Here is a 27,447-nt window from a genome sequence, read left to right on the forward strand (position 1 = left end):
TCCGATCCTTCAACCTTCAATAAGACTTAAAGGCACTCTTTTAAACCTCTATTATTTCATTTTTTGCCCCCCCCCCCCCCCCCCCCTTTGCACTGGGTAAATTTCTGCTCTTTCCCATTTCATCCTTCTGTGCGGGTTTGACACGGGAAAGGTGAATTAAAAGCGATTTCCCTTGTGCCTGGCTTCAACCGAGGGACTATTTTCAATCTCCACAACATGGAAAAGAGGAAAAAGTTGCGATGTTTCGGTTAGTCTGTCTTGCCAGGGCTTTGGGCGAGAAAATTAAAAATATTGGATTAAAATTGGCAGTGGGAATAGGCAAGGAATAAAGAAAGAGAGAAAGAAAGAGAGTGGGGGAAAGAAAGAAAGAAAGAAAACAAAGATAGTAAAGGAGTAAAACTTTAAAACCATCCTCAGAGAAATAATTTAAGTAAATACGTTTCCTTTATTTTGTGTTGGGATAATTTCAGTCGAGTCTAAGAGCCTTTTCAAGTAATTATTGTTGTTGGAGTACTTGCAGCGGTATAATTAAGGCTTTTCCCCCTCCAAAAGACAAGTTGACGTTTTCTTTTCCCCAACACTTTTATTGTCGATTGAGCAGCTTTTGGTTTCGGCTTTGAACATAAAGCCCCGAAATGGTGCACACAAGTAAATAGAGCTTCTCAGCCTGGCGTGGGGATGCTCGAGTTTTCAAGAAGGGCAAATAGATGTAAAAAGAAGAATTGACTGAAGTATTTTTGGAAGATGAGCTCTCTCCTATGTGTTTTTACTGGCGTACCCCTTCCATTGAAGTTCGTAAAGTAAAAAATAACAGGAATTCCCTTTCGTATGTGGACCCCATGGAGGAGGGAGCGAAGTTGTTCTTGGAAGTTAACATTTTTATCAAGTGGAGTAGAATTTTATGGTCATGATGTAATGGTAACTCACCAACGCACCAGAAATCAATGCCTGATCTTAAATCATTCCTATACTGTACTCAGATTCCTGATGAAAGGAAAATGTTTCTATTATAAGAAAAAACAAGCGGAGATGTGTGTGTGTGCATGTCTCTGAGAGAGAAGATAATTTATAAATACCCAGTGGAGGAAAGATTTATTAGGAATTCATAAGGAAAAAAAAAGAAAAAGGGTAAAAAAAAAATAAAAGAAAAGAACCCCAAACCCTCCTAGATAAACCTGAAGTTTTCCTGCTCTGCCTTTTCCCGAGTGCACAAGGACAGGATTTGTCTTTATTTTCCCCATCTATGCCTGTTTACATTTCTATTTCATTTTATAGCGTTTAAACAGGGCCTGGAGATGCTTAAGCTCTTAAAACAACACATCGCATCCTGCTCTGTTGTGTGTGTCGGGTTAATTTGTTACATTCTCGTCCAGAATGCTGCTCACCGAGGAACGGGTTTATTTTCTGGGGTGGCTTCGGAAAAAGCATTGATTCAGAAAATACCTGGTTTATAGAGATTTGAAAGAGAATTTGAAACCTTTGCCACAGCTCCTTTCCATGGTATTTGGAGCTGAATTTGCAGCTGAAGGACTGGAACGCCTGAATCATTTTTGTCTTGTAATTTTGAAGAAACAAAGGCCAAAATAAAAGTGAACTAATAGAGTTTAGAGTTTACATCTTGGCTGCTGCATCAGTGGGGTATTTATACGTGTCACAAAAGGCGCTGAGTTAATGGCATTTTGGATTAATTTACTGGGCTTTAGCATTTAAAAATACTTGCAAAGAGAGTTACCAAAAGATGGAGCAACTATGTCCAAAATGACTGGTTCCACTTCCAACAAAAGCATATATTAGGGTTTTTTTTAGGCGATGACTATGGGTATTGAAGATATAAAAGCAGGAGAAAGCGCAGATCGTTCCAATGGCTTAGGTAAAGAGCCAGGGGACAATGTCCTGACTCTGTTTGTGCCTTTCTTCCCGAAACCTTCCAATCTCTTTCCCCATCCTGCAAACGTAAATCTTCGCTTTGGAGATAATGAAGCGTCCTCCTGCCTCCACCTGCACCAGCAGAAGACAAAACGCGAGGCACTATTTTTTTCTCCCCTTTAAATGAACATTTAAGAGAGATGCATGTCCCACATCTCCCTGTATCTCAGGCTCCAGATTAAGTCTCTTTTAAAAATATTTATTTATTTATTTCAGCCTCATATAATTTACCCTCGCAGGGAAAAAAAAAATAGATGCAACCTATAAAATTGGCAAAATAGCGATAATTAACCCTATATTTTATGCCTCGGGATTATTCATGCTCGCCGTTAATGAGATCAAGGTGTTACGCGGGACAACGCGGCCGAGCGCGGGAGACGCGCGTCTAGCGTGGAGCAAGGGCGCCACCTCGCGGCGCCGCGCGGAGCTGCAGCCTGCGCAGAGGGGCTCAGAGGTTTCCTTAGCGGAGGAAGGCAGATAAAGGGGGGTCCCACTCGGACCTGGAGGAATAAAACGAGCCAAAAAGCGAGGGGAGGAGAGGGGGGAAAAGAGGGGGGGGAAAGAGAAAAGTGTCTCCCTCCCCCTCGCCCCGCAGCGCTGAAGTTTTCCGCGCGGAAAACTCTGCCATCCAGCCGCTCTGGCCCGCAATAAAAGAGGCAAAATGGGTTTGCTTTTGAAAACCGCTATTGTTTCAAATCCCGAGACTAAACAATTGGTCATTCTGTTCTGGAGGGGGAAAGGCCCGAGCTGTAAACCCATAAAGAGCTTCCCAAGCCCAGACGTCTCGCCAGGGTTTGGAGTGTGGGGGTGCCCCTTGTGTGTGTGTTGTTGTTGTGTGCATGGCTCAGCATTCTGGCAGCCTGGAATTGCTTTAAAGGAAAAAGAGAAAAAAAAAGGGGGGGGGGGGAGAGAAAGAGAGAAGAAGAAGGGGAAAAAAAGAACAAAGGGAATGATCCAGAGCGCTGGACTTTCACGGCATCTGCAAGAGAAGAATAAATTAGCAAAAGTCCCTCCCCACCTTTTCTCTCCCTCTCTTCTCCCTCCTCCTTATTTTTTAACTGCCCCCTCCCTTAGGGAAAAAAAACAGAAAATAAAGGGGGGGGGGGGAATAAAGAGGGAAAGTTTGCATGTGACTGGATCAGAAATAAGAGCATTTGCACGTTGGGTTTCCCCACATTCCCAAGTCGTTGTAGTAATTTAGGAGTTCCTGAAAGTTTTCTTGCACTGTTTCCTTTACAGCCGTTTAGTTCCTTAACCTTCAGAAATTTATACCCTATAAAGTTTTATAGCGGTCATATTCTTTTATTGCAGCACACTGCACTGAATTTTCCCTTTTTTTTTCTTTTTATGACAAGTTACTTCCCTTTCTCTCTCTTCCCTCAGTAAGCTCCAAATATCTTCCTTCTTCTTTTGTTTTCTTTTCAGAGCTGCCCCAAAGAAAGGATTTTCTTAAAGGAGTGAAATACTGCCCTTTAGAGCGCCCATTATGTTAAAAATCAGTGGAAGGAGATTCTTGGTTATATTTCTCGCTACCTGCTTCCTGCAGGGCTGAGCAGGTCTTAGGGTTTGTTTGTTTTTTAAATATAGAGATAGAAACACTTCCCAAGCGCTTGTGTTTCTTCATGAGCAATAAAACGTCAAACGAATTCAGAGACGGAATTCTAGGAACCGCTCATTGAGCCCTTGGAAAAAGGAACTGCGTGTCAAATCCGAGGTGATGCCACGCAGGGAAAGCGGGGTGGGGTTTCCCGCTGTTTGGTTTGGGTTTCTGATTTTCCTTTAGCAAAGTTTTCCTTGGGCAGTGAGGGGAATAAACCAAGGGAAGTCAAATAACGCCAGTGCAGCTCCGCGCTCCTGGTCCACTAAGGCTGCTGCGGGGATGCAAAGATTAACCCCTCAAAACCAAATAAATAAGCAAGCAACCAAGCAACCACCGGGAAATGCACCCCGAGATTAACGATCTCCAATTTAGAAACCAAAAATCAAATAAAGCATTATTAGAAAGGCAGCAAGTTTGTGTGGCGAGTAAGCACTTGCTGCTCCAGGGAAGAATTCTTTCCATTTGTTTCTGGGCATCCCTTTTTAAAACCTAAGCAAAAATTGATTCTTCTAATACACTTTAACGAGCCACTGAAGAAGGCAAGAAAAGAATGAAAATATTTCTGATTTTTTAGATGAAGCAGTAGAACACAATGACATATCGCTGCTGTTGTTCTAAAATCGATTTTTATTCTGGAGCATTAAACATCTCTGGAAAATACATCCGGGCTGATGCTACAGAAGACAGCTTTTCCAACTTTTTTTTTTTCCTTTAAAGTAAGCATATTTCCTAATAAAATGAACTAACGTTTTAAAATCTATTTAAAAAGAACCTTATATTCGTCTTAAAAATAGCCGCTCTTTACCACAACTCTAAGGAAAGTGAAAAACGTTTCTAAGTCCCAGTGGCCGATGGGTTGCAAACCTCAATTAAGTCACGGATACACTTCTGAAAAATATAGTAGTGAGGATTTAGGCAAATCCATGCTCAGCTCGAGATGGGAGGAATATTCCAATTCAGCATGAAGCATTTGAAATTCATCCATCCTTGAGAAGAAGCAAATCAAACGGAAAGATCTGACTGCTCAGCTTAAACACAGCGAAAACGTCTTTTTCCACCCATCATCTGTTTGGTTCAATAAAGAAATGATCCTGCTGCCGCCACCTTCTTGATTTCCCCCAGCTCAAAATGTCTCCGAAAGAGCTTTTCTTAATTTAATTTCGAGGAGGGAGATCGGGGGCTTTGACACGGGGTGAGCCTTGGTTACATTGAGCTCCCTCCGGCAACAGAACAGTTAAATTTGGGAGCCCCCAAGGAGCTACTTCAGGATGGAAAGTTTTACAGGAGAAAGTCTAGGCACTAGAAAAAAACCCAGCAGACTTTCAGAGGGATGGGGTTTAACGCTGAAGGTCCGGTTTCTTGTCCAGGGGAAGGTATTTTTTTATCCTTTCAGAAGGAATTGGAGAGGGGAAACTTTAGCCCTCCTCCATTCTTATCTCTGAATCCCGGGGGGGGGGGAGGAGGATGAGGGGAGCAGGAGCACTTTCCAAAAACCGCGAATCTGCCTATCGCTCCTTCCCAGAGCAATCCCTGCCCAGCAGATAAAAGTGATCTCCCAGAACCTGGCGCTGAGGACACACGAGTCAGTCAATTCTGAGCTCAGATTTGCGCTGGTTCCTTCAGATATACAGCAGAAACGCCTTTTCTCTATTTTCCCCCTCCTCACCCTATTACAACAAGCCACCTTACACTCGCCTTGTTCCTAGACAGCCTCCTGGCAGCTAAATATACAAATCTGCACACGAAGAAAACGAGAGAGGTTTATTTCAACATTTTCCATCCACTATCAACTGCAGAACTCTTCGCATACTTAAAAAAGCCACAGTAGAAACAGAAAACGAGCTTCAACATTCACAGAAACACAACCACAAACACATTTTACAATACCCACCATATAATCAACTGGTACTAACCTCCCCACCACCACCACCCCACCACCCCCTCCCAAAACAAAGTTAATTCTTACAGAGATAAAGGGAAACCAGCCCCGCCCGGGCGGGTCGGTGAAGCCTGCAGCGGGTCTGTCAGATGAGAAACCAGTTCCGGGCGGCGTGACAGGAGCCCGGCGAGGTCTGGGTTTGCTACTCAAAACGCTTCTTCGGGATGAGGAAAAGGAAGGGGGGGGGGCAGCGCGGAGAAACCGCATCCCCCGGTGCCACCAACGGGACGAGGCTCCTTCCCCGGGAGGCTGCGGGCCCCGGCGTGGCACCGGGCCCCGGGGAAGGCGGGTGGCAATGGAAAGATGTGCCGGGAGCTGGCTTCAGGCATAAAAACCACCATAAAAACCAACCCCACCCAACACCACCACCCCCCACCCCCCCCGACATTCAAGTATTAAAAGCATCTCAGCAAACAGGAGCGGGAAGAAAGACACACAGGCCAGGGCTGGCACTTCATCTCTGCAGCAGCTACGGCTTTAGGAAAAGTCAATTCACAATAAATTATAAATATGCTAGCACTAAGAACACAACCTTCCCCTCCCTTACAGCTCTACTAAGGTAGTTTTTTAACTAGAAAATCCCATTCTTCCCCTCCTCTAAAAGTTAGGAATAAGTTGGCAGGGGTTCTTCCGCCCCTTTTTCTCCTAAATAATTTACAACGCGGCCCTGAGAGTGCCCCACACACACTCTCTCGCCTCCCTCCCTGTCTTTTCTCCTCTTCCAAGTGACCCAGTATAAAACTACCAGATGAGGAGGTTTGCCTGTAAGGATCCTACGAAACTTTCAGGTCAAAGTCGCGTATCTGCCATGGCGCGATTCTAATAAAAATCCCGCATAATAAAACAAGCTTTAAAAACAAAAAGGAAGGGGAAAAAAAGAGGGGGGTGGAGGAATAAAAAGAGCCCAGAGCGGTTGGGAGTTGGGCTGTCATTAATCGACTGCCTGGTATAAAGTTGGCGAATTGAAAATGATTTGTTGGGTGCAATTAAACGCAAGTCTTACGAATGTGTCTGTCTTGCAGGAGTTTAATTAAATCGTCTGGTTCCTTGGCCACCTCAACGCGTGAGTGTGTGAGGGGGTGTGAGTGTGTGTGCGAGTGCGCCGGGGTGTTGTGAACGCTATAGAGAATCATTGTCCTTACGTGGATAAAGACAAACAGCGAGGTTTGGTGGGGGCTCTTTGGGGCCACTTGTGTTTGCAGTCTTGTTTTCCATGAAGAAAACGCAAGCAGGGAAAGCTGCTGCTCGGACAGGAGCCTGTGTCTATGTTACACTGTAGGGAGAAGAAAAGAAAAAGGCAACAACAACAAAAAAAATAGAGAAAGAAAACGAGAGAGCAGGACAAAACCCAGCATGTGTCCCCAAAAAGGAGCTGCAGTTTTGGCTAAGTTGCCTCCGATGTGGCGATACTAAGAAGATAAAACAGAAGAATAAGTAACATCTCGCATGCAGAGGTGGAGATTGGGAACGGGGAGGGTTTTCCCCCCAGCGTTTGGGGGGTTTGGTAGCACTACAGGGGAGGCTGGGAGCTGGGGGTTAAAGGGAGGGAAAGGGGGATGCTGCTTTTCTGGGTTTTCATTCTTTGCCCTGTTCCTTGTTCATTTTCTTCATTTTCATCCTTCGGTTCTGAAACCAGATTTTGACTTGTCTCTCACTCAGGTTGAGGAGTCTGGCCACTTCGTGTCTACGGTCCCTCGTCAGGTACATATTGAATAAAAACTCCTTCTCTAGTTCCAGGGTCTGGTATTTGGTGTAAGGGCATCGTTTTTTCCGGGAGGAGCGGGCGTGCAGCCAGCTGGCAGCTGGGTTGGCTGAAAGAAAAGCAGCGAGATCAATACGGTGCAGCCTGAGTGTTTCTCAGAAGGTTTTAATCATGCCATCAAATATTAAGATTATACACACGCATGTGCGCGCCCGGCTGAAAATGCCGCCTGGCCTGGGAGCCAGCAGTGGAGCCAGTAGGAAAATCACACGGGATCGGCAGGGCGAGCAGATGGCGGGGGGCAGAGCCCCCCAAAAAAGCCACCACCCCCCCAAGTTGGGGGCTGGGACACGCTGGACCGCGTGGTCTGTACTCACAGACCTGGGGCCGTGCACACTCATGTTGTCCTGCACACGCATGTTGGCCGTGCACAACCCTGCCTGGGAACACGCATGTTGACCTGCACACCCAGCCTGTGCACACGCATGTTGACCTGCGCACCCAGCCTGTGCACACGCATGTTGACCTGCGCACCCAGCCTGTGCACACGCATGTTGACCTGCGCACCCAGCCCGTGCACATGCATGTTGACCTGCACACCCCTGCCCGTGCACATGCATGTTGACCTGCACACCCAGCCTGCGCACACGCATGTTGACCTGCGCACCCAGCCTGCGCACACGCATGTTGACCTGCGCACCCAGCCTGCGCACACGCATGTTGACCTGCGCACCCAGCCTGCGCACACGCATGTTGACCTGCGCACCCAGCCTGCGCACACGCATGTTGACCTGCACACCCCTCCCAGTGCACACGCACGTTGTCCTTCACATCCTGCCTCTGCGGAGTAACATGCCTGTGCACACGCATGTTTTGGTGCACACGTGTCTCTGACAGAGCCCCCCCCCGCTTTGCCCCGGGCCCATCTATACCAGGTAAACACCCACATGCACTTAGAGATTTGCATAACGCCCTTCTCCACGTTACGCACCCTGTGTACAAAGAAACCAACGCCAAAATTACAGATATATATGTAATTCTTTATAGTCCTGTTTTCCCACGTGTCTGCAGATTTACTCCTCCAGACACATGGCGCAGGAACAGAGCAGGGAGAGGAGGGCTGGAGAAACCTTGCATAAATCCTGCCTATTTCTTTTTCTGTGCTATGTGGCAAGAAACGGTCTCGATACAATAAACATCCTCTGAGGGCTGGGTGGACTCTGCTGCCGGAGGTCTGGACAGCGTTACCCGGAGACATGGACATTTGCAGGGCTGCAAATACAGCCAAGAATAAATAACAGGCTGCCCGTCACCCTCGCGTGTGGGAGAAGCTACGTGGGAATCTGCTGCAGAAGGAACATAACGGGAATTAGCCTATTCAAGGGGGGAGAAAACAACATTTTAGGAGCTGAAGCCACCCCTCTGGCCACTACGGTGGTGAAGATCGCACCCAAAGGTGAAGTGGGTTTAGGGTAAATAATAGAGCGTCTACTAATCACATGCAAATAGTAGCTGCCCGTTGAGTAACGGAGAGGCGGGAAGGAGGAAAATGAAGGGTTCTGGACAGACCACGTATTTCTATTTTATTTCCTTTTGCCTCCTCTGGAATTATGACTGAAGCCATAAACCTTTACACCAATTAAATGGACCATTATAAGTATATACATACACACAAGCGCGCCCCATCAGAATGTTTCCTCTACGCAAAATGAAATATATTGAATATTTTGGTAAAAAATAATCCGGTTAATCTTCCCCTGTAAGTACTGCCTCTTACAAATTTGCACGGCTATTTCCTTAATGTAATTGACTTGATCTAATATGCAGAATTAAATATTAAAGAGGAAGAAAGCTGTTAATAATTGATACTGTTAATCCTGCTACCCACCCTTTAATGGCAGTGGAGGGCTCTGCTTCCTAACGGAGTTTTAGTCGGTTTGGGTTTATTTTTTGGTCATATTTTGGATCGTTAAAATAGAAGCTATTTTAAACGCCGGTTTTGCTTTATTTATTCACTCTACACAAATCCCTGAACAGGGAAGTGAATGGAGGGAGGTCCTGGCACATCTTTTCTTTAAGATCCAGCAAATCATTTAACAGATCCCTGTGCCATCCACAGGGCAGAGATTCATTATGAAGAAATACTTCCAAAAATGTAAGGAGTCAGGGAAATTGGTGGGAGCCCTTTCTGCAAAACAGCTCCGTCTTCCAGCCCTGGCAGGCTCTCAACATCAGCCCAAATTAAACTATTATTTAAAACAAAATATGCGTCGTAACCACATGCCAGAGAAACCACACAGCATCCTCTTAGCGCGGGTCCCTGCACTTACTTATAGCTTAATAACATTTTCTTGGACAAGATTTTTATATATTCAATTTCAGGGACATTGAGCACAGGACCTGGATATTTAATTCTCTCAAATCATTCACCTCACGGTTGCAGTTTGTTCTGGATCTCTGCCCAGTACAATAGAATAGGACTTTCTTTTTGTGCGTGTGTGAGTGTGTGTGTGTCTGCGTGCAAGTTAAATGATAGGAGAAGGGGAAAAAAAAAGTCGCCCAAACATCCTGCACAAGGAGGGGAGGAAATCACGAGGGGCCAGAATATTCGGTATTTTTAATCGTAGGGTTGCAGTGGCAATCTCTCTTCCACTTTGGGGGGGGGGATAGAAGTTAATTCAAGGGGAAAAAGAATGACTGTGTCAGATCATCCTGCACAGGCTGCGAGGAGCTGGACCCTCGGCGGGGGCTGCTCCTCTGCCAGCTTGGAAAACTTGGGCTTTCACTGTAAAATATTTACGGCGGGGGCCAAGCCAAGTTTCCCTGCGGCTCCCGCTCGGGCTGCGGCTCCGGTTACCCCCCGAAATGAGCCCGGGCACAGCCAGACCAGCACGAGGTACACAAACGCCATTGCACTGGTATTGTTATCACTATTAGACCCATTATTAGAGTTATTATTACTAATAGCATTATTGATGGTATTATGAAATGTTTAAAAGGGGAATGGTTGGGGGGGTTCTACATTTCAGGGAGGCGAAAGACAAGGCAGATAGCAGAAAAAGCACATGCTGTAGTTTAACTGTTTCCCCAATCTGGCTACATTACAAATAAAAACTAATTAAGCTGGAAGCATCATTTCCACCCCCCCACCCCCTTTTTTTATTCTTAACTAGTAAAGAAGCGTGGCTTTGGAATATTCCTACCTTCGACCGTTCCATTTAACAAACAAACACCTAAACCCCCCAAACAACTCAGCCAGCCGGAGCAAACACACACACACACACCCCCCCCCAGCGGGCAGAGGAGGCCGGAGGAAGCAGCGAGCCGGCCCCGGGGCTACCGCGCTGTACCGGCCGCGGGCGCGGAGCAGCCCCGCCGCTCTCCGCTCCCTCCCTCTCAGCCCCCCCCCCCCCCGCCATGAACTTCCCCTCCGTAATTTCGGGTCTTTCCCTCACCTTCTTCTTCGTCTCCCCCGACAGCCGCCTTCCGTTCCCTTTCCCGACCTTCCTCCCCGGCGTTTCCCATCTCCCCCAGTCCCTTCCCTTCCCCTCTGCCCGCACCCGCGCAGATTTGCTCCCGCTTACTAAAGTGGTCTCTGCTGCCGGAGCCAGCGCTCTGGAGGAGAAAGGAGGACTCGCTCCAGCTTTTGTCCTCTCTGGACTCTGTTTAAGCTCAGAGACGACGTTCATTTTTGGTTTTATTTTTATTTACCGGCAGAGACAATGCCACCCCTCTCCCCTCCCCACCTCTCCCCTTAGGTTGGCATCCGCAAGCTGAGACTTTTCTTTAAGCCCTGATTTTAAACTTTACGCAGCATTGTCCCCTTTTATTGCACCTCCTCCAGCTTTTATACTGTTTACTTCCTCACTTTTATAACTTACTTTGATCTGTCCTGTCTTTGTCTTCGCTTCCTTCACAAACTTTATTGTCCTCGAAGCTGGGCCTTTGATTGGAAACGATCCCTTCCCTTGCAGCAGAAGTTTCTAAATTGTACTCCTGTGTCCCCTGTTTATGGACATCCCCGGGACGGCCCAGCAGCGGCTCTGCCTTAACGGCTCCCTGCCCGGGGAGGTTCTCTGCTCGGGGCACGGGGTCCAGCCAGCTCCGTAGATACCTGCCGTCAGATGGGACGCTTTGATGTTGAATATATGGATGGTAGACGGCAGGAAGGGTACCAGAAGAATGTGGATTCAAAGGAGTCCAGGAGGCGCTGAAAACAGGAGGTTTTGGCTGAAAACTACAGGAGGGGAATTCTAGATGCTCATTGTGCCCAGCTTGCCTGGAACTCGTATATTGCCCAGATGAAAATTTAGCTGAAGGCGAGTCTTCACTTTCATGACTTATAATGGAGTCGACATAATAATTGCTAAGAGTCCCAGAAATGGACATTCTCAGACATCATACAAAGCACGGTTCAATGAAGGGAAAAAAATATATAGGACAGATCTAGATTTGTACTCTACCCCCTTCTCCAACTTCCCAGCCAACAAAGTACAGTTGGGCTGCTGTGTTGTGAGCTCCCAGCAAAATGATTGGTCAAACTTTTTTCGTGTGCCTGATAAAGCGTCAGTCTCGGCGTAAATCAATCGCAGCCGAGGGGGCTGCGCTGCGCTGTCATCCGCCCTTGCATTCCATATCAAGGATGGATTGTTTTATGTTTATGCAATGTTGCAAAACGTCAGGAGTTTCGAAAAAGCCACCAAACGGGCAAAGCTGGGGCTAAATCCCTTCCTAGATTTGCTCCTGAAACATTGGGGGACTCTAAAGGGGGGAAGGGGGCGGATTTCTTTCCATTATTAATATTATATATTTTTAAAGAAAGATGCTGATGTGCTCGCTTTGCCTTTAATAACCATCAGGGGGGAATAGAGATAAAAGCTATTCTTTCCCGCTCGGGCTCCAGAGTACGATAGCAAAAACCCAGAGAATAAGAACAAACCCACCCCCCCGCGCCGTCATTTCATATACAGACATATATATGTGCGGGCGTTACAGGCATCTAAACGTAAATGCACGCATACACGCGGTTTTGTAAAGAGAAAACACGGATTTAGGTAGCAAGACTGGTGGGGAGAGTGTGATAAATAATTAACCAGCTGGGATGGGGGAATGGATTGTTAACATGGTAAAATAATGTGGGTAAATATGAAACGTAAAATGTCACCAGCGTGGAAGTGGCATTGCAACTTTGACCAGCGAGCTGCCGAGCTGCAACCTCTGTCTGCATCCAGAGCCTGCCTTAGGCTTTATGCTCATATATATATACACATATATATAATATCTTAAAAATATCCGTGTATGCGAACATATGTTCGCACGTTTGGCGGCATCATCTCAAGGTTGCTTTGCTCGGGCTAAAATAGTTTCCCACATTGCTGAAATCAGAAGCCTTCATTTAACTTTACAAGGCTAGTAAAATACAGCGCGCCACTGATCCGGCTTTGTTACAGAATGCCTCAAACTTGTGATGGTTAAATAGTTTAATAAAACTTACATTAGCTTTCTTTGATTTTTATAGCCTTGAATTTATTGCCTGTGGAAAAGAAAGGGGGCAAAAAAAAGGAATCCCACGCGTTTTCAGTCACCGTGCCCCCCCTCCCACCTCACATGTGTGTGCCCACGGTGCGGGTGCGTGCGGAACAACCTCCCCCCTCGCTTCATTTTCCGTGTGTTTTCCGAAACCAGACGGGGTTTGGGGGTTTCCCTCGCACGCAAGTCCGTGACTGAGGCGGACTGGGCTCGGTGCGGGTCCCAGCCGGGAGGGTGCGGGGTGGCGGGGGCAGCTTTACCCGGTTATGATGATCAATCCGTTTATTGCAAGACGGTCCGATGGCATCGTAAATGTTGGTTAAGGAAAAGGTGCTCTCTCTCTGATTACGGCAAAAGTGTTTCTATGGACTTCAGCTGTAACAGTCCGGATCAATTTGCCTCCTTTAATCTATTACCCCTCCGCCCTTCTCCCTCTCACCCCAGCACTGAAGGATATTTAAAGTGAAGGGCAAAGAGATTCCTAGGAATAATAAATCATCGCGGATCCTTCCTGAAGTGTATAGAGATGGAAGTCTATATTAACAGGCTAATAATAACATTGAGGGGTGCTAATAGCCGCCTGAAATGAAAGAAAACTGTAATTCGCATTTCTTTCCCTGCGAGTGTCCGTGCGTGTGTGTCCCTGTGTCTGCTCCTACACAAAACGGAGGTGGGAAATTGCTGCCAGAGGTGGGTTATGAATACGGGAAAATGATGAAGGCGCTTACAAACCTACACCCAAAGCCTTAGATTTTTCCCTTATCCCTATAAGCGGTGCTTTGCCACAAGCTGCAGCCTGATGGAAGGACCCGTTTCCCCGCATTCAGGACCAGAGCTCTCAGAAATGAGGCGCTGTTAGGAAGCTGTCTGTTTTCATTAAAAAAGGTAATAATGATAATAATAATCGAGAGGGTCGGGATGATGGACAGGGAGAGCTGGAGCTTAATGCCGGAGGTCAGTTTACTTTGAATTTTTGCCTCCCTCAGGGTACCAAGAGCTCCCCAAGCAGCTCAGAATCCTCCCTGGGCTGGACAAGCAGGCTCAGTCTGCAAGCTCCAGCCAAGGTGAGGTGGGAGCAGGGCTTGGGGAGCCCCTCCAGCCCTGGGCTCAGATCTTGCCAAGCCAGCGGCGGGCAGATGTCACCAGGTGAGTACTCCCCACCGCCCTGCCAGATCTCCTCTCCTTTTCAGGGGGTTAATCCAAAGTAACTCCACTTCACCCCAGTCGCGTTTAAACCGGTGAAGGCAGAGAAATCCCCTACCAGGGGCAGCGCGGGGCAGGGTGTCTCCTTTCCAGTGCATCTCACACGAGCAGGGGCTGTGCGAAACGAGTTGGGAATTTCCTACTGCTTCCAACTTTTCACATCTCTATCTCCTTGTATTTTGTATTCCTTCCTAACCCTTCTTTTAACTTCCTTAAGGGTTGGGGAGGTTTTCAAATGAAAAGACCCTGTGCCAGTAGACATGAAATACGAGCCGGTCGCTCACGTTGTCATATTTCTCGGCTTTATTGCCTTTCAGGAATGATTTTTAAAAAATCAGACGATTTCACAAGAGATTCGGAGGGGCTCTGCAAATGTTCTGAGAGCCTGGGAAAGGCAAGGGCTGATTTAAGTGTGTTGTGGAGCTTAAACTCGCTTGGCACATGGAAATGTGTTTATACAACTGATGGATAAACAGCCGTGTTGGTAGCAGGGTGTTGAATAAGTATAGATGAAATTATTGAATGTTAATTGAAGCAAAACACCTGTTCTCTGCTCACGAGATGGATTGGCCATGTCTTACCTGTAATAAATATATTGGTGGAATAAAATCCTGGTGCGCCTCCTATAAATAATGATGAACTATGTCAGCATGAGAGTATATAATTTTCTGTAGTATATGAATTTAAACCAAGAAGACTCTGAGGAGTGTGGCTGTGAAGCAGAACACACGGGTTTTCAGATCCCCAGTGAATGGAAACCTCACAAGATCTGCAAAATCCATTTGCTTTTGCTCCTCTGGAGGTTTCTGTTTGTTCAGTGGTTTATTTTTTAGACATATCCCTGTAGTTCATCTCTCTGTAGCCTTTTCTGAGAGAGGCTTAAGGCAAACGACAGCTTCATCCCATGTCTGTCTGCATGGAGAGACCGTGTTGTGCAGCGCTGCCTGCTCCGGCTGACATTATGTAGGCGTTTATATTTTAATGCCTCGAATAGAGCCCATCAGAAATTACATGAAAAGCCCTTATGATTGCAAAATAACTTGGGGAAGGAAAAGTCAAGGAGAAAGTGACCTCGGAGCGGGGTGTTGCAGTCTAAATGGACGAATCTTTGGGAGAGAGGAGGCAGGATGTGCGAGCTTTGCTCGGCTTGCAAACCAGATTTAGTTTAGAGATGTGATTGTTGTGAGCTGGTAAAGGGAAGTGGAACTGGAAATAGTTATTGAAAAAAAAAAAGGAAGAAAGTCCGAAGTGGAAACTTTTTCCTGCTTTCAGAATCAGCACCAAGTGTATTTGGCTGTGAGGAAAAACTCAGAGCATTGTCAGCTTGCAGTGGAAAGCCACAGGCTTCTGAACTCACACACTGTTTATAAATACTCTTTATTGTTTGTGGAGAGAAGGGATAATTTCCAACCAGCGCTTTGAAACACACAACTGCCAAAATCCATCCTCAGCAAACAACTCTTTGGGTTGGCATTTCTGAAGCTGAAAACAACCAAATAGAAAATATTTGCAAACTATGCCGATTTGAAGTTGGGCAATTGCCACCTTGTGTTGATTTATAAGTTTTGGCATAAGTAAGAGAAAGAGCAGATGATCCATTTCTTACCGGAAGCATATTTAAACCACTTTTGGAAGGCGATTGTTAGTATTTATTAGAACAGGCACCTTCTTCCAGCTGGTTTTGCCTCTTTACCAGAGCTACGGAGGAGGTGAAGGGGACTTGTGGGTCCTGAGGTACAGGACTGGGGGTTCGCCAGGATCTTCACCCTGAGAGGCCTTTACGGGGTTGGGATGTAACCTGCAGTACTTGGGGAATATTTACTTCTCCAGCGTAGGTTTGGAAGCCGATAAGGATAAGCTAAGAGAGGATAAAAGCTGAGAGTGAACTTCATGGCTATGGGGAGTCTGGAGACCAGATTCGGAGATAATGCAGCCTTCAAAGGGCTGAGCGTTTATTTCAGGCGATATGAAACATTCTTAAATTATAATGATAGTAATAATAATGATAATAACAACAAGAAAATAACCTTTTTTTTTTTTAGAAGTCAGGAAACAGAAATAAAATCTCACCATAAAGCAAACATCATTTATGAACGATACAGTTAGGCAGGTCTAAGAGGTTATGAAAGAAACTTCAGTCACGGACCCCTCCAAACACGCGAAAGCCCGAGAAAAAAAAAAGTCCCTTCTGAAGAGTAAAACCTATATTTTACATACTTTTTAGTGAAATAAGTTTCTGTAGCCTAAAAGCAGAAAGATCTACCTTTGCCATTTCCTGTGTTAGCTCCCAGTTTGAATGCTGCCGTCTGTTAAAAATCCGTAAGTGGTGAGGAGGGAGGGAAAGGGAGGGAGGGGGGGAATTCCTTGTCTGAAGAGAAGCAAAAACAAGTTACACATGTGGGCAATTTTCCAAGGACCGAAAGTACACTGGCTAAAAACCCCAGTTCCAAATGAGGTTTGTAATCTCAGCAGTTAATAAAGCATTTCGATCCCCCGTAAAGTAAAAGCGTATGTGCATCTGAAAAGGGAAGCTGGAGGGAGAGAAAGTTAAAATAAAGTTTGATTGTTGTTCGGGAGCCCACATTCTGGCTACTAGGCTAATTTTCCTCCCTCCCCACCTCGCCTCCCTCCTTCAAATAATATTCAACTCCCACGAAATAGCTGGGCTCCTGCTTCACTCCGCGGATCTTAAGCAGGAGCTGCTGGTTGCAACTGCTGCGGATTCCCCTGCCTCTGCCTTGGGGTCACCACGATGTAGCTAAGCACACACCACCACCACCCCGAAAAATCCCCCCCCATTAGTCTGGGAGAAAGGGAAGTAACAGCCCGTGGTGGTGAGAAATCTGTCGCTCCCACCCGAGGAAGAGAAGAGGGTGGGAAAACACAAGAGCAGGTACAAAAATGAAGTTGTTCTAGAATTGTTTCCATAAAACCAGTAGCATGAGCCCCAGTAAAGAGAAAAGGAGGAGTTTCTTTCGGATAGGTTCTTTCCACACCGATTTTGCTCGTGATTAAAACTCACCCCCAGTGGGGGTAATATCGGACAGGCTGGACCTTGGCTGGGGAGTAACTGGGGGAAACTTGGTGCATTCACTGCAGTTGCTCCTCGTTACAAGCGCAGAAATGTGCGCACCAGGCGGTTACTACGCACAAGGATAATTCTCTTTGGTAGCCATCACTGCTTCTTCTCCAGGTAAGGTCGCTCTTATCTAATTTAGAACAGAGGAGAACCAAACCGCTCCAAGGCAGGGGGGACCCCACCGCACCCTACTCCTCCCGCTCTTTCTTCTTTTCCCAGAGCCCAATTCCCGTTTTCAGGCTGCAATACCGACCCCCCCCGGGCCTGATTCTGATCTTTCCCAGCCCCGTGTCCCCCATTCTCCTCCCTGGCCCTTGTTTCCTGTCTGTACATGGGTAGGAGGGAGATGGGAATCAGAAGCCCAGACATTTACAAGGCAGGTTAGTGGTTGCCTATGGGGACATTATTACCGAACAGTTTATGATTAACTTTCCCAGATTGTCCTTTTCCGTTGAAGGGCTTTGAGGCAGGGCACAAGCAGCACGTTGTTTCTAAGGAAGGAGGCACAGGGCTTGTGAGTTGGGTGGAAAACTCCGAGTTATTTTACGCTGTTTGACTTCCCTCTCCTCCCCTCGAGCGGCTGTTGGTTTTCTAGCCGCTGTGCCTGCTAGAATCACCAGTTTCGGGAATAAAGCACACACCAATTTAAAAGCGATACAACGTTTTGGTTGGTTTGTTTGTTTTCGTTTCCTTTTAACGCTCCGAGTGGGCAAAAACCCCCAAACCAACAAAACCCAACTGAAACCCAAGTAATCCCCCGGCCACAAAAAGTAGCAGCAGATGGTGGGATAGACCCTGGATATGGTATCAGAGTTTAATTCTTCAAACCTGGAAGGGAGATCCAGTCCCAGGCTTATTTAGCCATGTCCTGGACCATGTGAAACTTGGTTTTATGCATATTTGAAACACTGATGCAAGGAAAATCACTTCCATGAGATGATTGCTCACACACAGGCACACAACTCCACAGGCTTCCAGTGTGCAGGCAGTAGAACGGGTGGACTCCATCCAAGCACACACTAGAGCTCTCCAAAATTCCTGTCTCACATGGATTTTTATAGTATTAGGTTGATTAAAATAAAACTCTACCAGCGTATTCCCACGCGCAACATGTTGAGATTCAGAGGAAGGATGTGGGCAAGCTATTGTGGGCATTTCTGGCATCATCTAAGCCCTTTTATTTCGTGAACCTGGCAGCCGTGGTCCTCGCCCAGGTTTGTCTGATATTTAATGAACTCCCAGATCAATGTCCAACAATGAGCACCAGCCGCGCATCTTTGCGCGGTTACGGGCTTACAGACCGCGGCTTGGTAATTATCGGTCTCTAAAGACGTGGGCATGTTTTCCTACGAGCTGCGGAAGCTCCTCGGGGACTAAATATGCAATATCCAGCCCGTTCGGCATTTTTATCTCCGTAGGAAAAACCACCGGGACCAGATCACCATCCCATTTATGCCTATAAATGCCACCCGCCCAGAGCCAAACGTGATGGGCAGCGGGGCCTTTCATAAGCTTATTTTATCTATGAAGACAATTAAACTCAGGAGCCGGACACCGTTCTTTTTGTTCTCTAAGCCCACATGGTATCCTTTATGCGGAGGTGTAGATCACAACTACTAAGCTAAGACACACTTAAACGTCTTATAGAGGTGTGTATGATGTATTTTTATGCGAGACACAAAGTTTATTGCCACACAGAGGGGTTGCTGAGCCTGTCACTGGGGAGGGGGGGTGCTTGCCTCTGAGAGGCGCCGCAGCCTAATTAGAGCCTTAATAAGCTCTTGATGATTCGGGGCCTGATTGCGCTGGTCTCACAAAAGGGTCCCTGAAACGGGGATTTAAACAAAGAAACCGTCACCCCCAAGTCGGGGGGGGGGCGAGTTTGAGCCGGGCTTAGCGGGGGGAACACGATTTACGGGAACACACAGGCCCGGAGCTGAGCCGGACTTAGGGGGATGATGCTAAAATGGATTTAGGGGGTACACGGGCCCGGGACTGAGACGGACTTATAGGGGACACAAGCCCGGTACCGGTGCGGTCCAGGGGATGGAAGAGGGGGGAGATACAGGACTGCCACCCCTTCCCCATCCTTCCGGGGCAACTACCCTCAGCAAACAGAGCGAGGAGGATAACTGGAGTAAATCAGGTAGTTTGATGTTCTTGTGTTTAAAATTAAAAGCCCAACAACATGAAACTACCTAATTCACCGAGCAGTTCTAACGAAGCCCTGGGTCAAAGGCTAACCCCCACAGCCCCCCCCCAAAGGCGCCGGGCGGCCATTTTGTCCGGCATCAGCCCCAACCTGAACTTCTGCAATAGCGAACAGTTGCTTGGAGACAAAAGCGACAAAAGGACCTTTTCAGAGACGAAATAAAACCCCTCGGACTGCGCGGAGCAAACTATTCATCTGATTTCCTATGTACAGTGTCTGGAGCGGATCCCTCCTGCAGGACTTTACAAATAGTTTACAAATAGACCAGAGGAAACAGTAAAATGCTATTGACTTTGAGAAACAAGCGATTATCGCAGCTATAAAAAAGAGCAAAAAATCCCTAAAGTTCTCCCTCCACCTCCTTGGAAAGCTAATTTAAAGGATCGTTTCCAATATGAAGCCGATTTATCAAGACGTTGTATTAAACCACTATTATCAGATTCTTTTTCCCCCCATCTAAACCTGCCAGTGTCTGAATAACTTTCCGCAGGGAATAGAGTTAAATCAGTGAGTTCTCGGAATAAAAGCAATGAATTCATATTCTCCTCCCCTGAAAGCAAGTATAACGTGAGTCATTTAAAGGTAAAAAAATTTAGAAGGGCGTGGGAGGGAATCAAGAACATATAAATCAATTAAAGCAAGAGAAAAAAGCGTCATTGTGACTATTTCATAGGTGTAAATAGCGACACAGAGAAACTTACTGTGTCCTTTCCTCCCTCCAAGGCGCTCACGTTATAAAATAACGACTCGATGGTTATAAAAAGCAGAATTAAAGCTGAGGAGAGGGGCCGGGCCTCGGGGACTTCACTGAGCTCCGAGTAACTTCCGCCGGGGGGGCGGGGGGGAGAAGTTTGGCAGGAAAAAGTCCAAAATTCCTATTTAGGGGAAAAAAATATGAAAAATAAAAAAGGACGGGAGCTCCCCAGCCCATCGGATCATTTATGTGTATAACATAAAGTCAATGTCTTACCTTGTAAACTGGGGTGTGTGTGTGGGGGTTATCCTTACGTGGATTAAAGAATTACACAGGGTGAGCAAGAGAAAGGATAAAGTCTGGAGGACAAGAGGCCGAGACAGCCCCGGCCCGAAAGGGTGAGTTTAGAGGAGTTTAAAAGTTCATTGAAGGAACACATCCTCCGAGTCCAAGGGATGCCCGGAGGAGCCAGAAACGCGACTGTAAGTTATCTTCATATGGTTTGAAAAGCCTTAAGAGCCGGGATGGGACGCTATATAAATCTATTGGACCGGAAACACAATAAAACTTAGCCACGTTGTTGAACTTCAAACGCTTTACGCCAGGTCGGGAGGGGCGGAATCCGAAAACAAACAAACCAACCGACCCACCAAGAACCTGCCCCCCAAACCGTCACTGGAAGGAGAATAGGGAGGGGGGGATTTTGGGGGGAATATTGCCAGCCTGGGGCCGTTGTGGTTTTATTTTGGGTGAGTTAGGGCTCTCTCAATGCGCAATCGTCTGATTCCGCACCTTTGTTACAGGAGATAAGTCGAAATTAATATACACTTTTCCATTATCCCCCCAATTCCTCATCTCTCTCCTTTTTGATGCACAAATATAGGCAGATTCAAGTTTAAATCAAGCCTGCAAAGGGAAAGAACTGAAAGTTTGCTATAAAACTTCAATTAGGTTTACACATGAGGGACCCATAGTATTATAATACCTCTAGTAAGTATATGTGATGCGTGTTTGCATGCAGGCATACCTACACCCTGCTGTACTTACGTGCACCACTCCTATAATAACTCAAATTGGTCGAATAATAGTTTTAATTTTATTTGACAAATAATAGTTTTTATTGGTTGATATTTTCTCTTTCCTACAAAGAAGATTAAAAAAGCCTCCAGCCCCACGGCTTCACTTCTTATACCAATGCAATTTGTAAAACAAAAGTGGTGGTCACACTTGAACTCGTCCTACTAAAAGCTCTTTCTTTCAGACAAAACAGGCAGGAGGAATATATTTTAGCAGAGCTTTCAATGCTGCAACTTGGAAATGGAGTCTCCCCCCGCCCCTAAATTGCAGGCTGAAAACATAAATAAAGCAAAGCACTCAAGATAAGGGTGAAAAACAAAACTGCATGTGCCATTTAATTTCACGATTAGGTGCAAAATAAATAACGGGGGGGGGGGAGAGGAGAGAAACAAGAAAAAGAATCCCAAATCTAAGTAGGTGATGTATGAGGTTTAATTCTTAGGCTGGAATAACATTTTAAGGTAATGGAATGCATTTTTTTTCCCCTTCTGGCTGTTGCTAAAGTTTTAAAAGACATTTTAAATTCAGACATCAAAGACAAGTTGGAGCTCTTAGACAGCAAATGGATGTCCTGGCTATAAGATAACTTCTGCTTGTCAGGGGAATAAGTACTAAAATAATTAATAGGCTGGGATGGGCTGGATTTCAAGTGTTTGCGTGAGCATTTATCAGTAAATGTATATATGTGTGCATATCCATTACGCGCACGCACGTACATAATAGAAGAATCTATTACAGATCATCCAAGGGAAATGGCACTGAATCTCAGGATCTCATTACGGGTTTCTTTGTGACTTACTTAGATCTTCACAAAGCAGTATTTTTATTAAAATATGGTTATAGCAGCTGGTTTGCACAGCTCCCATTCATCAGCATTAGCCTTTGGGAGTATTTGGTGTCTGCTCCTTAGGAGCCAAGCGGATGTTCCCAAACAGAATATGTTACAAACGGGAGGTGCCTGTCGCATTTATAGGGGGAAAAAAAGGAGATTAAAAAGTTGGCCTTAAGCCCTCCTCCTGCCCCGCTTCCCCCCTTCGCACGGCTCTGCCTGCGAGTGGGAAACAGCTCGGCGTGGGCTTTTCCTCTCTTTCTTCCAGCTCTCCATCATGAAAGGACAGAGCAGCCACACACACAGAACTGCGCCGTGATACTGCAAAGAGATGTGTGCGTATGTACATATTTTACGCTAATGCTCGAATCATTGCAGCTCCGGTAATAACAGTAACTTTAAACAGAGGAATCAATGAATAAATGCAGCTCCCCGGCTGCCGGGGCTGCATGCCAGGGCTGAGCCTCGGTGAGCTGCTCCCGCCCCGGCGGCGGCTGGACCCGTGGCCTCGGGGCGGCGCTCGCTGGCCGGGCTGGGCTGGGTCCAGGGCCCTGGAGGCCCGGCCACGCTCCTCAGGGTCCCTGCCAGCTCGGGGGGCGCTTTGCTTCCTCTGCCAAGGAGAAATAAACGTTTTTACCTTTTTTTTTTCCTTTTTCCTCTCCTTTTTATTTGTTTATTTTTTAATAAAAATTAAATTTTCTGCCTTAAGACGCATTAAAGAAAAACCAAAACCAAAACCAAACCAACACAAAAGCCTCCAACCAACAAACAAAACCAAGCGAAAAACCTCCACCAAAACAAGCAATAAGACCCACAAAACCACCAAAACAAACAAAAGACCCCCATAAAAGCCCCAAACAACAAAACCCAACAGCCAAATCGCATTTCTCTGAAGCCCCGTAGAGCTCTTATGACCCACGCAGAGAGTTTTGCTACGCCAAATTCCGGGGGGCGTAAAAGGTGGGAGGCTCAGGGGTGCCCCGGTCCCAGTGGGGGTGCCCGGGGGTCCCGGCAATGACGGGCGCGGAGGAAGGTGACGGAGCCGAGGGTCGGGGGGAGCCCCGAGCTGCGGGTCCCCCCACTGGGGTGAAGCGGAACCCAGAAGGGCGGCATCGCCCCGGCTACTTGTTGCTGCGTTAAGTTTTTCTCCGAGGGAAGTGAAATGGGGCCCTTCGGAGACCCCAGCCCGGCCTCACTCACCCCATCGGGGCCGGGCTGCAGGATTTACTTTTCCATCTTGGGGTTTTTCCTTCCCTAGCCCTCGGAACCTCGAAACGCTCCTCCCGTAGCCGGGGAGAGCCTGAGCCCCTGGTTTTATACATGAAACCCGAAATCAAATTGGGTCATTAGACCAGGCAGGGAAACCCAAGGAATGACCCACGCTTGTCCTGGGAGCCCCTCTTCCCCTTCTCACCCATACCCAGAGCCCGAGGAATTGAGGGAAAGCAAATTCTGCAAAGCACCGGGTTTAAAAACAGAATCCAGGTAAAAAACCCACCAACAATGTCGCCTTCGCTGAGGCAATTAACCCGAAAATTCCAATTAATGGACAAAATCTAATTAGCCGGAGGGAAAAGGCGACTGCGGGAGCCTCCCTTCTCTCCGTACTCCCGGTTTCTCAACAGGGCGAAAGAAACCCCGACGGTGCGAGGAAGCCAGAAGAAAAGACAGCGGAGAAGGCAGCGAAGAGGCCCGTAAGCATCTTCTCCCCGCACCCGACTTTAATTTGGGGTATCCGGAGGTGCCGAGGGGGCCTTTGCAGGCTCAGGGCTGAGCTCAGCTCGGCCGCGGGGTCCAGGACCCACAAACCTGGGAACGGGGAAGAGCGGCTTCACTTGTAGGGTGAAATATTAGTTAGTCTTCAGACATGCGGTAGAGTTTTGGAGTTGGTCAAATGAAGCTTCCTTTAATCAGCAAAAGAGGCTTTGGAAGGAGCCGTTGGTTGCTAAGCCTTAAAAAAGTCATTTTTACAGGTACAGAAGAGTCAGAAACCTTACGTTGGCTGTCATTAAATAAAATAAATGAGTAAAATTTGTTCGAGAAGCCTACGGGGAGATAAATCGCTCGAACGAGCACATTCAACTTTCCTGAATTAAGCCAAGACCATTGCAGATCCCGCAACTAGTGCGAGGATTCATTTTGCCCCACGTATTCTCATGGTAGCAAAACATTGCTAAAAATCTTCGATTTAATAATTTTCAGGAGAGTTTTTGTTTCTTTATAGAATTTTTCCCCTTTGCTCTATTTCGGAGTATTCTTAATTACATTTAAAGCTTTTCAAGAGCTTTCCAGAGGGGAAAAAATGGGAGATGAAATGAGCATATTAATAAATATTCGCTTGAAATGATCGACAGGAATATATCCAACATCTTAAATAAATTATTCCATTTGTCCCCGTTCCAGACATTCGTTGGGGAATTCGATTAAGCCAGGCTCCCTTCAATTATTTACAGCAGCCCTCTGTCCCGGAGACTTTAATAGGTTTCTTCTCCGGTTTTCAACATTGTTATCAGAAATCCATAAAGCAGGGGAGGGACAGGAAATTAAATGTAAAGGTACCTCATTATGGCACAAGTGCTCTCCCAGCTCTCGCTGCGGACGGACGCGAGTTTACACGGACGGAGAGAAACCCAAAGGAACATGAAAAGGCTGAGCCCCCTCCTCAAGTGGACTTGGCAATCCTGCCGGAATGACCTTCTCGTTTCACGCCTAGGAAGAAGCCTTCCTCCCCATCCCGCAGGGCTCGGAATCAGCAGAGAGGGAGGAAGAAGGAGAAAGGAGAAGCCCGCACACGGTAGAGTCATGTAAGTAGAAAGCGTGGGTTGGATTACTATAACTGAAACTACTTTACTATTACTATATTCCTATTATAGAGGCTGTAATGCGGGGATTTATTCTGTAAGCCTTCGAGCCGAGCAGGATTTCTCTGCGCTGAGCTGGAGCCCAAATTCCCGGGTCCTTGGCGCACGTCGGTGGATTTAATCATATAGAGAAATAAAGAAGTGATGCTAATGATGAAAAGTCGGACCAGTGATTACAAAATAGAGTCAAAACTCCCAGCAGAGAAACAGGCGGGTGGAGAAGGGGAATACGAGGAGCGCGGCTTTCCCTCCCATCTGTTTTAAAAGAGAGCTTGAGGGTTTTGGGAAGACGGAGTATGGAATTCTGATGGAAAAAAATAAAGAAGAGGGAAGAAAAGCGAGTCTGCTCGCCCTCCGAAAGGAGCCGGGCTAGCGGTTTGCTACACGGGCGTCGGCAGCTGAGGAAGAGGATAAAGCATCCTCGGGGAAGAAGAGGATAAAGTATTCTCGGGAAGCTACATGTGGGAAGTTATAGAGAATCGACACGTTAGGAAAACGCCTCCCGCGAGGCCGAACCCAGCGCTCACTTACCTGCCCGTGCCTCTCCTCCCTGTCTTCCTTCCCTCCCTCTTAAGCACACCAAGGAAAGAAATAAATCACGGCAGCGCCTCTCCTCCGCAGAGGAATCCTTCCACCACTTGTTAGAGCCCAGCCCCAGCTCCGGCTGATTTGATTTTTAAATGATTACTATTATTAGTTAATCCTAGGGAGTCGTCCCGATTGAACGTTAGGCTTGATTGAAAGCGAGAGCTCTGTACATTAATTTTTAACCAAAGAGCTATTGTGTTAGCAAAGGGGGGGGGGGGGAAGAGCCCCAACACCTTCCCTCCCCCTGTCTAGACAAAATCACTGTTTTGACGGCAAATTGCAGGCTGCTTCCCCCTCCTCCCTGGTTCCTGCCTGCTCGCCGCCTTCTGCTAGAAAGCAAGGGGAGGGGAGTTTAATATTTTATTGATTTGGTTCACCCACCTTCGAGGTCTGGTGCAGTTTTAGCATCTTTAGACCTGCCTGAAGATGGAGCTTCCTGCCGCAAGGGAAAAAGGGAAAGAGAAAAAGGGAAAAGGGATAAAGGAGCAACACCCCCCCCACACCCCTCCGGACTTTATCTTCTCTTCCCCCCCCCCCCCCCCAACCCGGTCCATAAGTCTCCAGCACAGGGCCTTCTCCTCACCCCCTCCTTGGCAGTCTGCTCCTCAGCCGGTGCGAGCCCCTTCCGGGTAGGGGAGACCCGAGAGGCACCCCAGAAACAGCGGTGGGTAACGAGTGGGGAGCCGCTCTCCGACGTGACACACACACACCCCCGAGTCGGGAGATGTCGAGGGGGTACCAGGGGGGGTCCAGCCTCGCTGCCCTGGCAGGACCCGCCCCTCTGTGCTATGTGGGGGACCCCAAGCTTGGATTGGGAGGCAGGATTCTCAGTCCTGGCTGCTGGCTTCTCATTTCTATCCGCAAAGGAGGTGAGCGGGGGACACCCCCTTTCCCCCCCCGCCCCCCATTTTGCAATAGGGGAGGGCGGAGAGAGAGAAGATGCTGACGGGGAAGGGGGAGAGCGGCAGCCAGGGAAGGAGCGGGCTGGGGCTTTGCAAAGAAGAGATTTTGGGGTTGGGGGTGAGCGGGGGGAGGTCTCTGACGATTGACTTATCTGTTGGAAAAGGCGTCTGCAGGCGTCTCACCAATCCAGGGCGGCCGAGGCTGCCGAGACCATCCCCTGGTGTCAGTTTTAATGGGGAACTTCACCGCTTGCGGGATGTGTGGGTGTGCAGTTTTTAATGTAAAGACCCGCAGCTCCAGCCGCTTTCCCGTCGCGCAGCCCCTCTCCCGTTTCCCGGACGGTTCCCTCACATCTCTATTTCCAGCCGCCCCCATTTTGGGTGTGGGGGGTTATTTTGGGAAAACCCTTTGCAGAGGTGAAGCGGGAGCCTGCGGCTGTGCCAATGCGTGTAAGCCCATCCCAAAACCATCAAGTAGAGGAGAAAGGGGCCTGGGAAGAGCTGACGTCCCGCTCCCCGAGCTGAGCCCGGCGTTTGCAAGATGGGCTCGAAGCCTTTGCCCCTTGCATCGCACCTTGCCTGCAGGCTGGGCACAGCAAATATTAAACGCTATATATTAGCTACTAAAGGCCAAATAGCTGCAGACAGAGCAATTCCTCACCCTCTCGGTGTATTCCTCATGTTCCGACTCAACTAACTTATTTTTCCGACGCTTTTCCAGCAGGAATCCGAGTTCTCGACCGGTGACTGGGGCCGCGAAGGCTTGGGGGGGATCTCCCCACTTTGGGGGTTGTCTGAGGGCATGTCCAGCGCAAGGGAAAGCTGGGTTTCCTAGGCTGGATCCAGAAAGAATTTAAACGCAGGATGAAATGCTCTTCCGCACAGGACTATTTAACAATCAACGTGAATTAATCCTGACTCTGTCTTTAAGAAAAAAAGATGGTTTGTGGCACAGTCCTCCTCAGGACTGACATCGCAAAGGAGAAAAGGAACCGAGCCTCAGCCCCATCGGCAGCTTTCCCCTGGATGGATGCACCGTTTCCAGAACGGCTCGGGCTGAAAGCATTGAGAAAAAGGGAGATTCGGTTCTTCGGTAGAATCTATTTACCCAATTTCACCACTTGTAATACATTTTCCCTTCTGGAAATGAGCCTGCGGGGACTGGGTGCTTCTGGAAACCTACTAAAACATTGAGTAGTTGCATCCGTTTCTATATTCGCGATACATTCACAAAAAATATAAAGAATAGGCCGATTTAAATAGGTACTAACGGGCAATAATAATAATAAAATGATAGAAGGAGGAG

The 27,447-nt window shown here is 47.4% G+C and overlaps 2 protein-coding genes across 3 annotated transcripts in view; one reads left to right on the forward strand and one right to left on the reverse strand.

Annotated features, from left to right (window-relative positions):
* The window catches only part of ATP5MC1 (ATP synthase membrane subunit c locus 1), a 254,377-nt gene that overhangs the window by 163,473 nt on the left and 63,457 nt on the right, over positions 1-27,447 (forward strand). The window lies entirely within an intron of this gene.
* Positions 6,474-25,670, reverse strand: HOXB9 (homeobox B9). 2 transcript variants are annotated; one of them, XM_061477450.1, is made up of 2 exons: positions 11,049-12,421; positions 6,474-7,276 (listed from the first exon to the last, which is right to left on the reverse strand). In XM_061477450.1, exons 1-2 carry the CDS (start codon positions 11,554-11,556, stop codon positions 7,041-7,043), a joined length of 744 nt encoding a protein of 247 aa, XP_061333434.1. In that variant the 5' UTR covers positions 11,557-12,421; the 3' UTR covers positions 6,474-7,040. The 2 variants fall into 2 exon arrangements, 1 of the variants encoding a protein (XP_061333434.1); XR_009747572.1 differs by lacking the exon at positions 11,049-12,421 and adding an exon at positions 25,183-25,670 and having other exon boundaries at positions 7,138-7,276.

Source organism: Pezoporus flaviventris, unplaced genomic scaffold (genome assembly GCF_033815535.1).
Source record: "Pezoporus flaviventris isolate CSIRO_AGI_PZ_B2104156 unplaced genomic scaffold, CSIRO_AGI_Pfla_v1 ptg000107l, whole genome shotgun sequence".
In the NCBI taxonomy this organism is placed as follows: domain Eukaryota; kingdom Metazoa; phylum Chordata; class Aves; order Psittaciformes; family Psittacidae; genus Pezoporus; species Pezoporus flaviventris.

Bases quoted from the DNA above. Each gene is read 5' to 3' on its own strand.
- HOXB9 (XM_061477450.1), bottom strand. From the start codon at position 11,556: ATGTCCATTTCTGGGACTCTTAGCAATTATTATGTCGACTCCATTATA. The intron at 7,277-11,048 runs GTAAGTTATAAA...CTTTTCTTTCAG, and splicing joins CAAAGACAGGACAGATCAAA to CCAACCCAGCTGCCAGCTGG.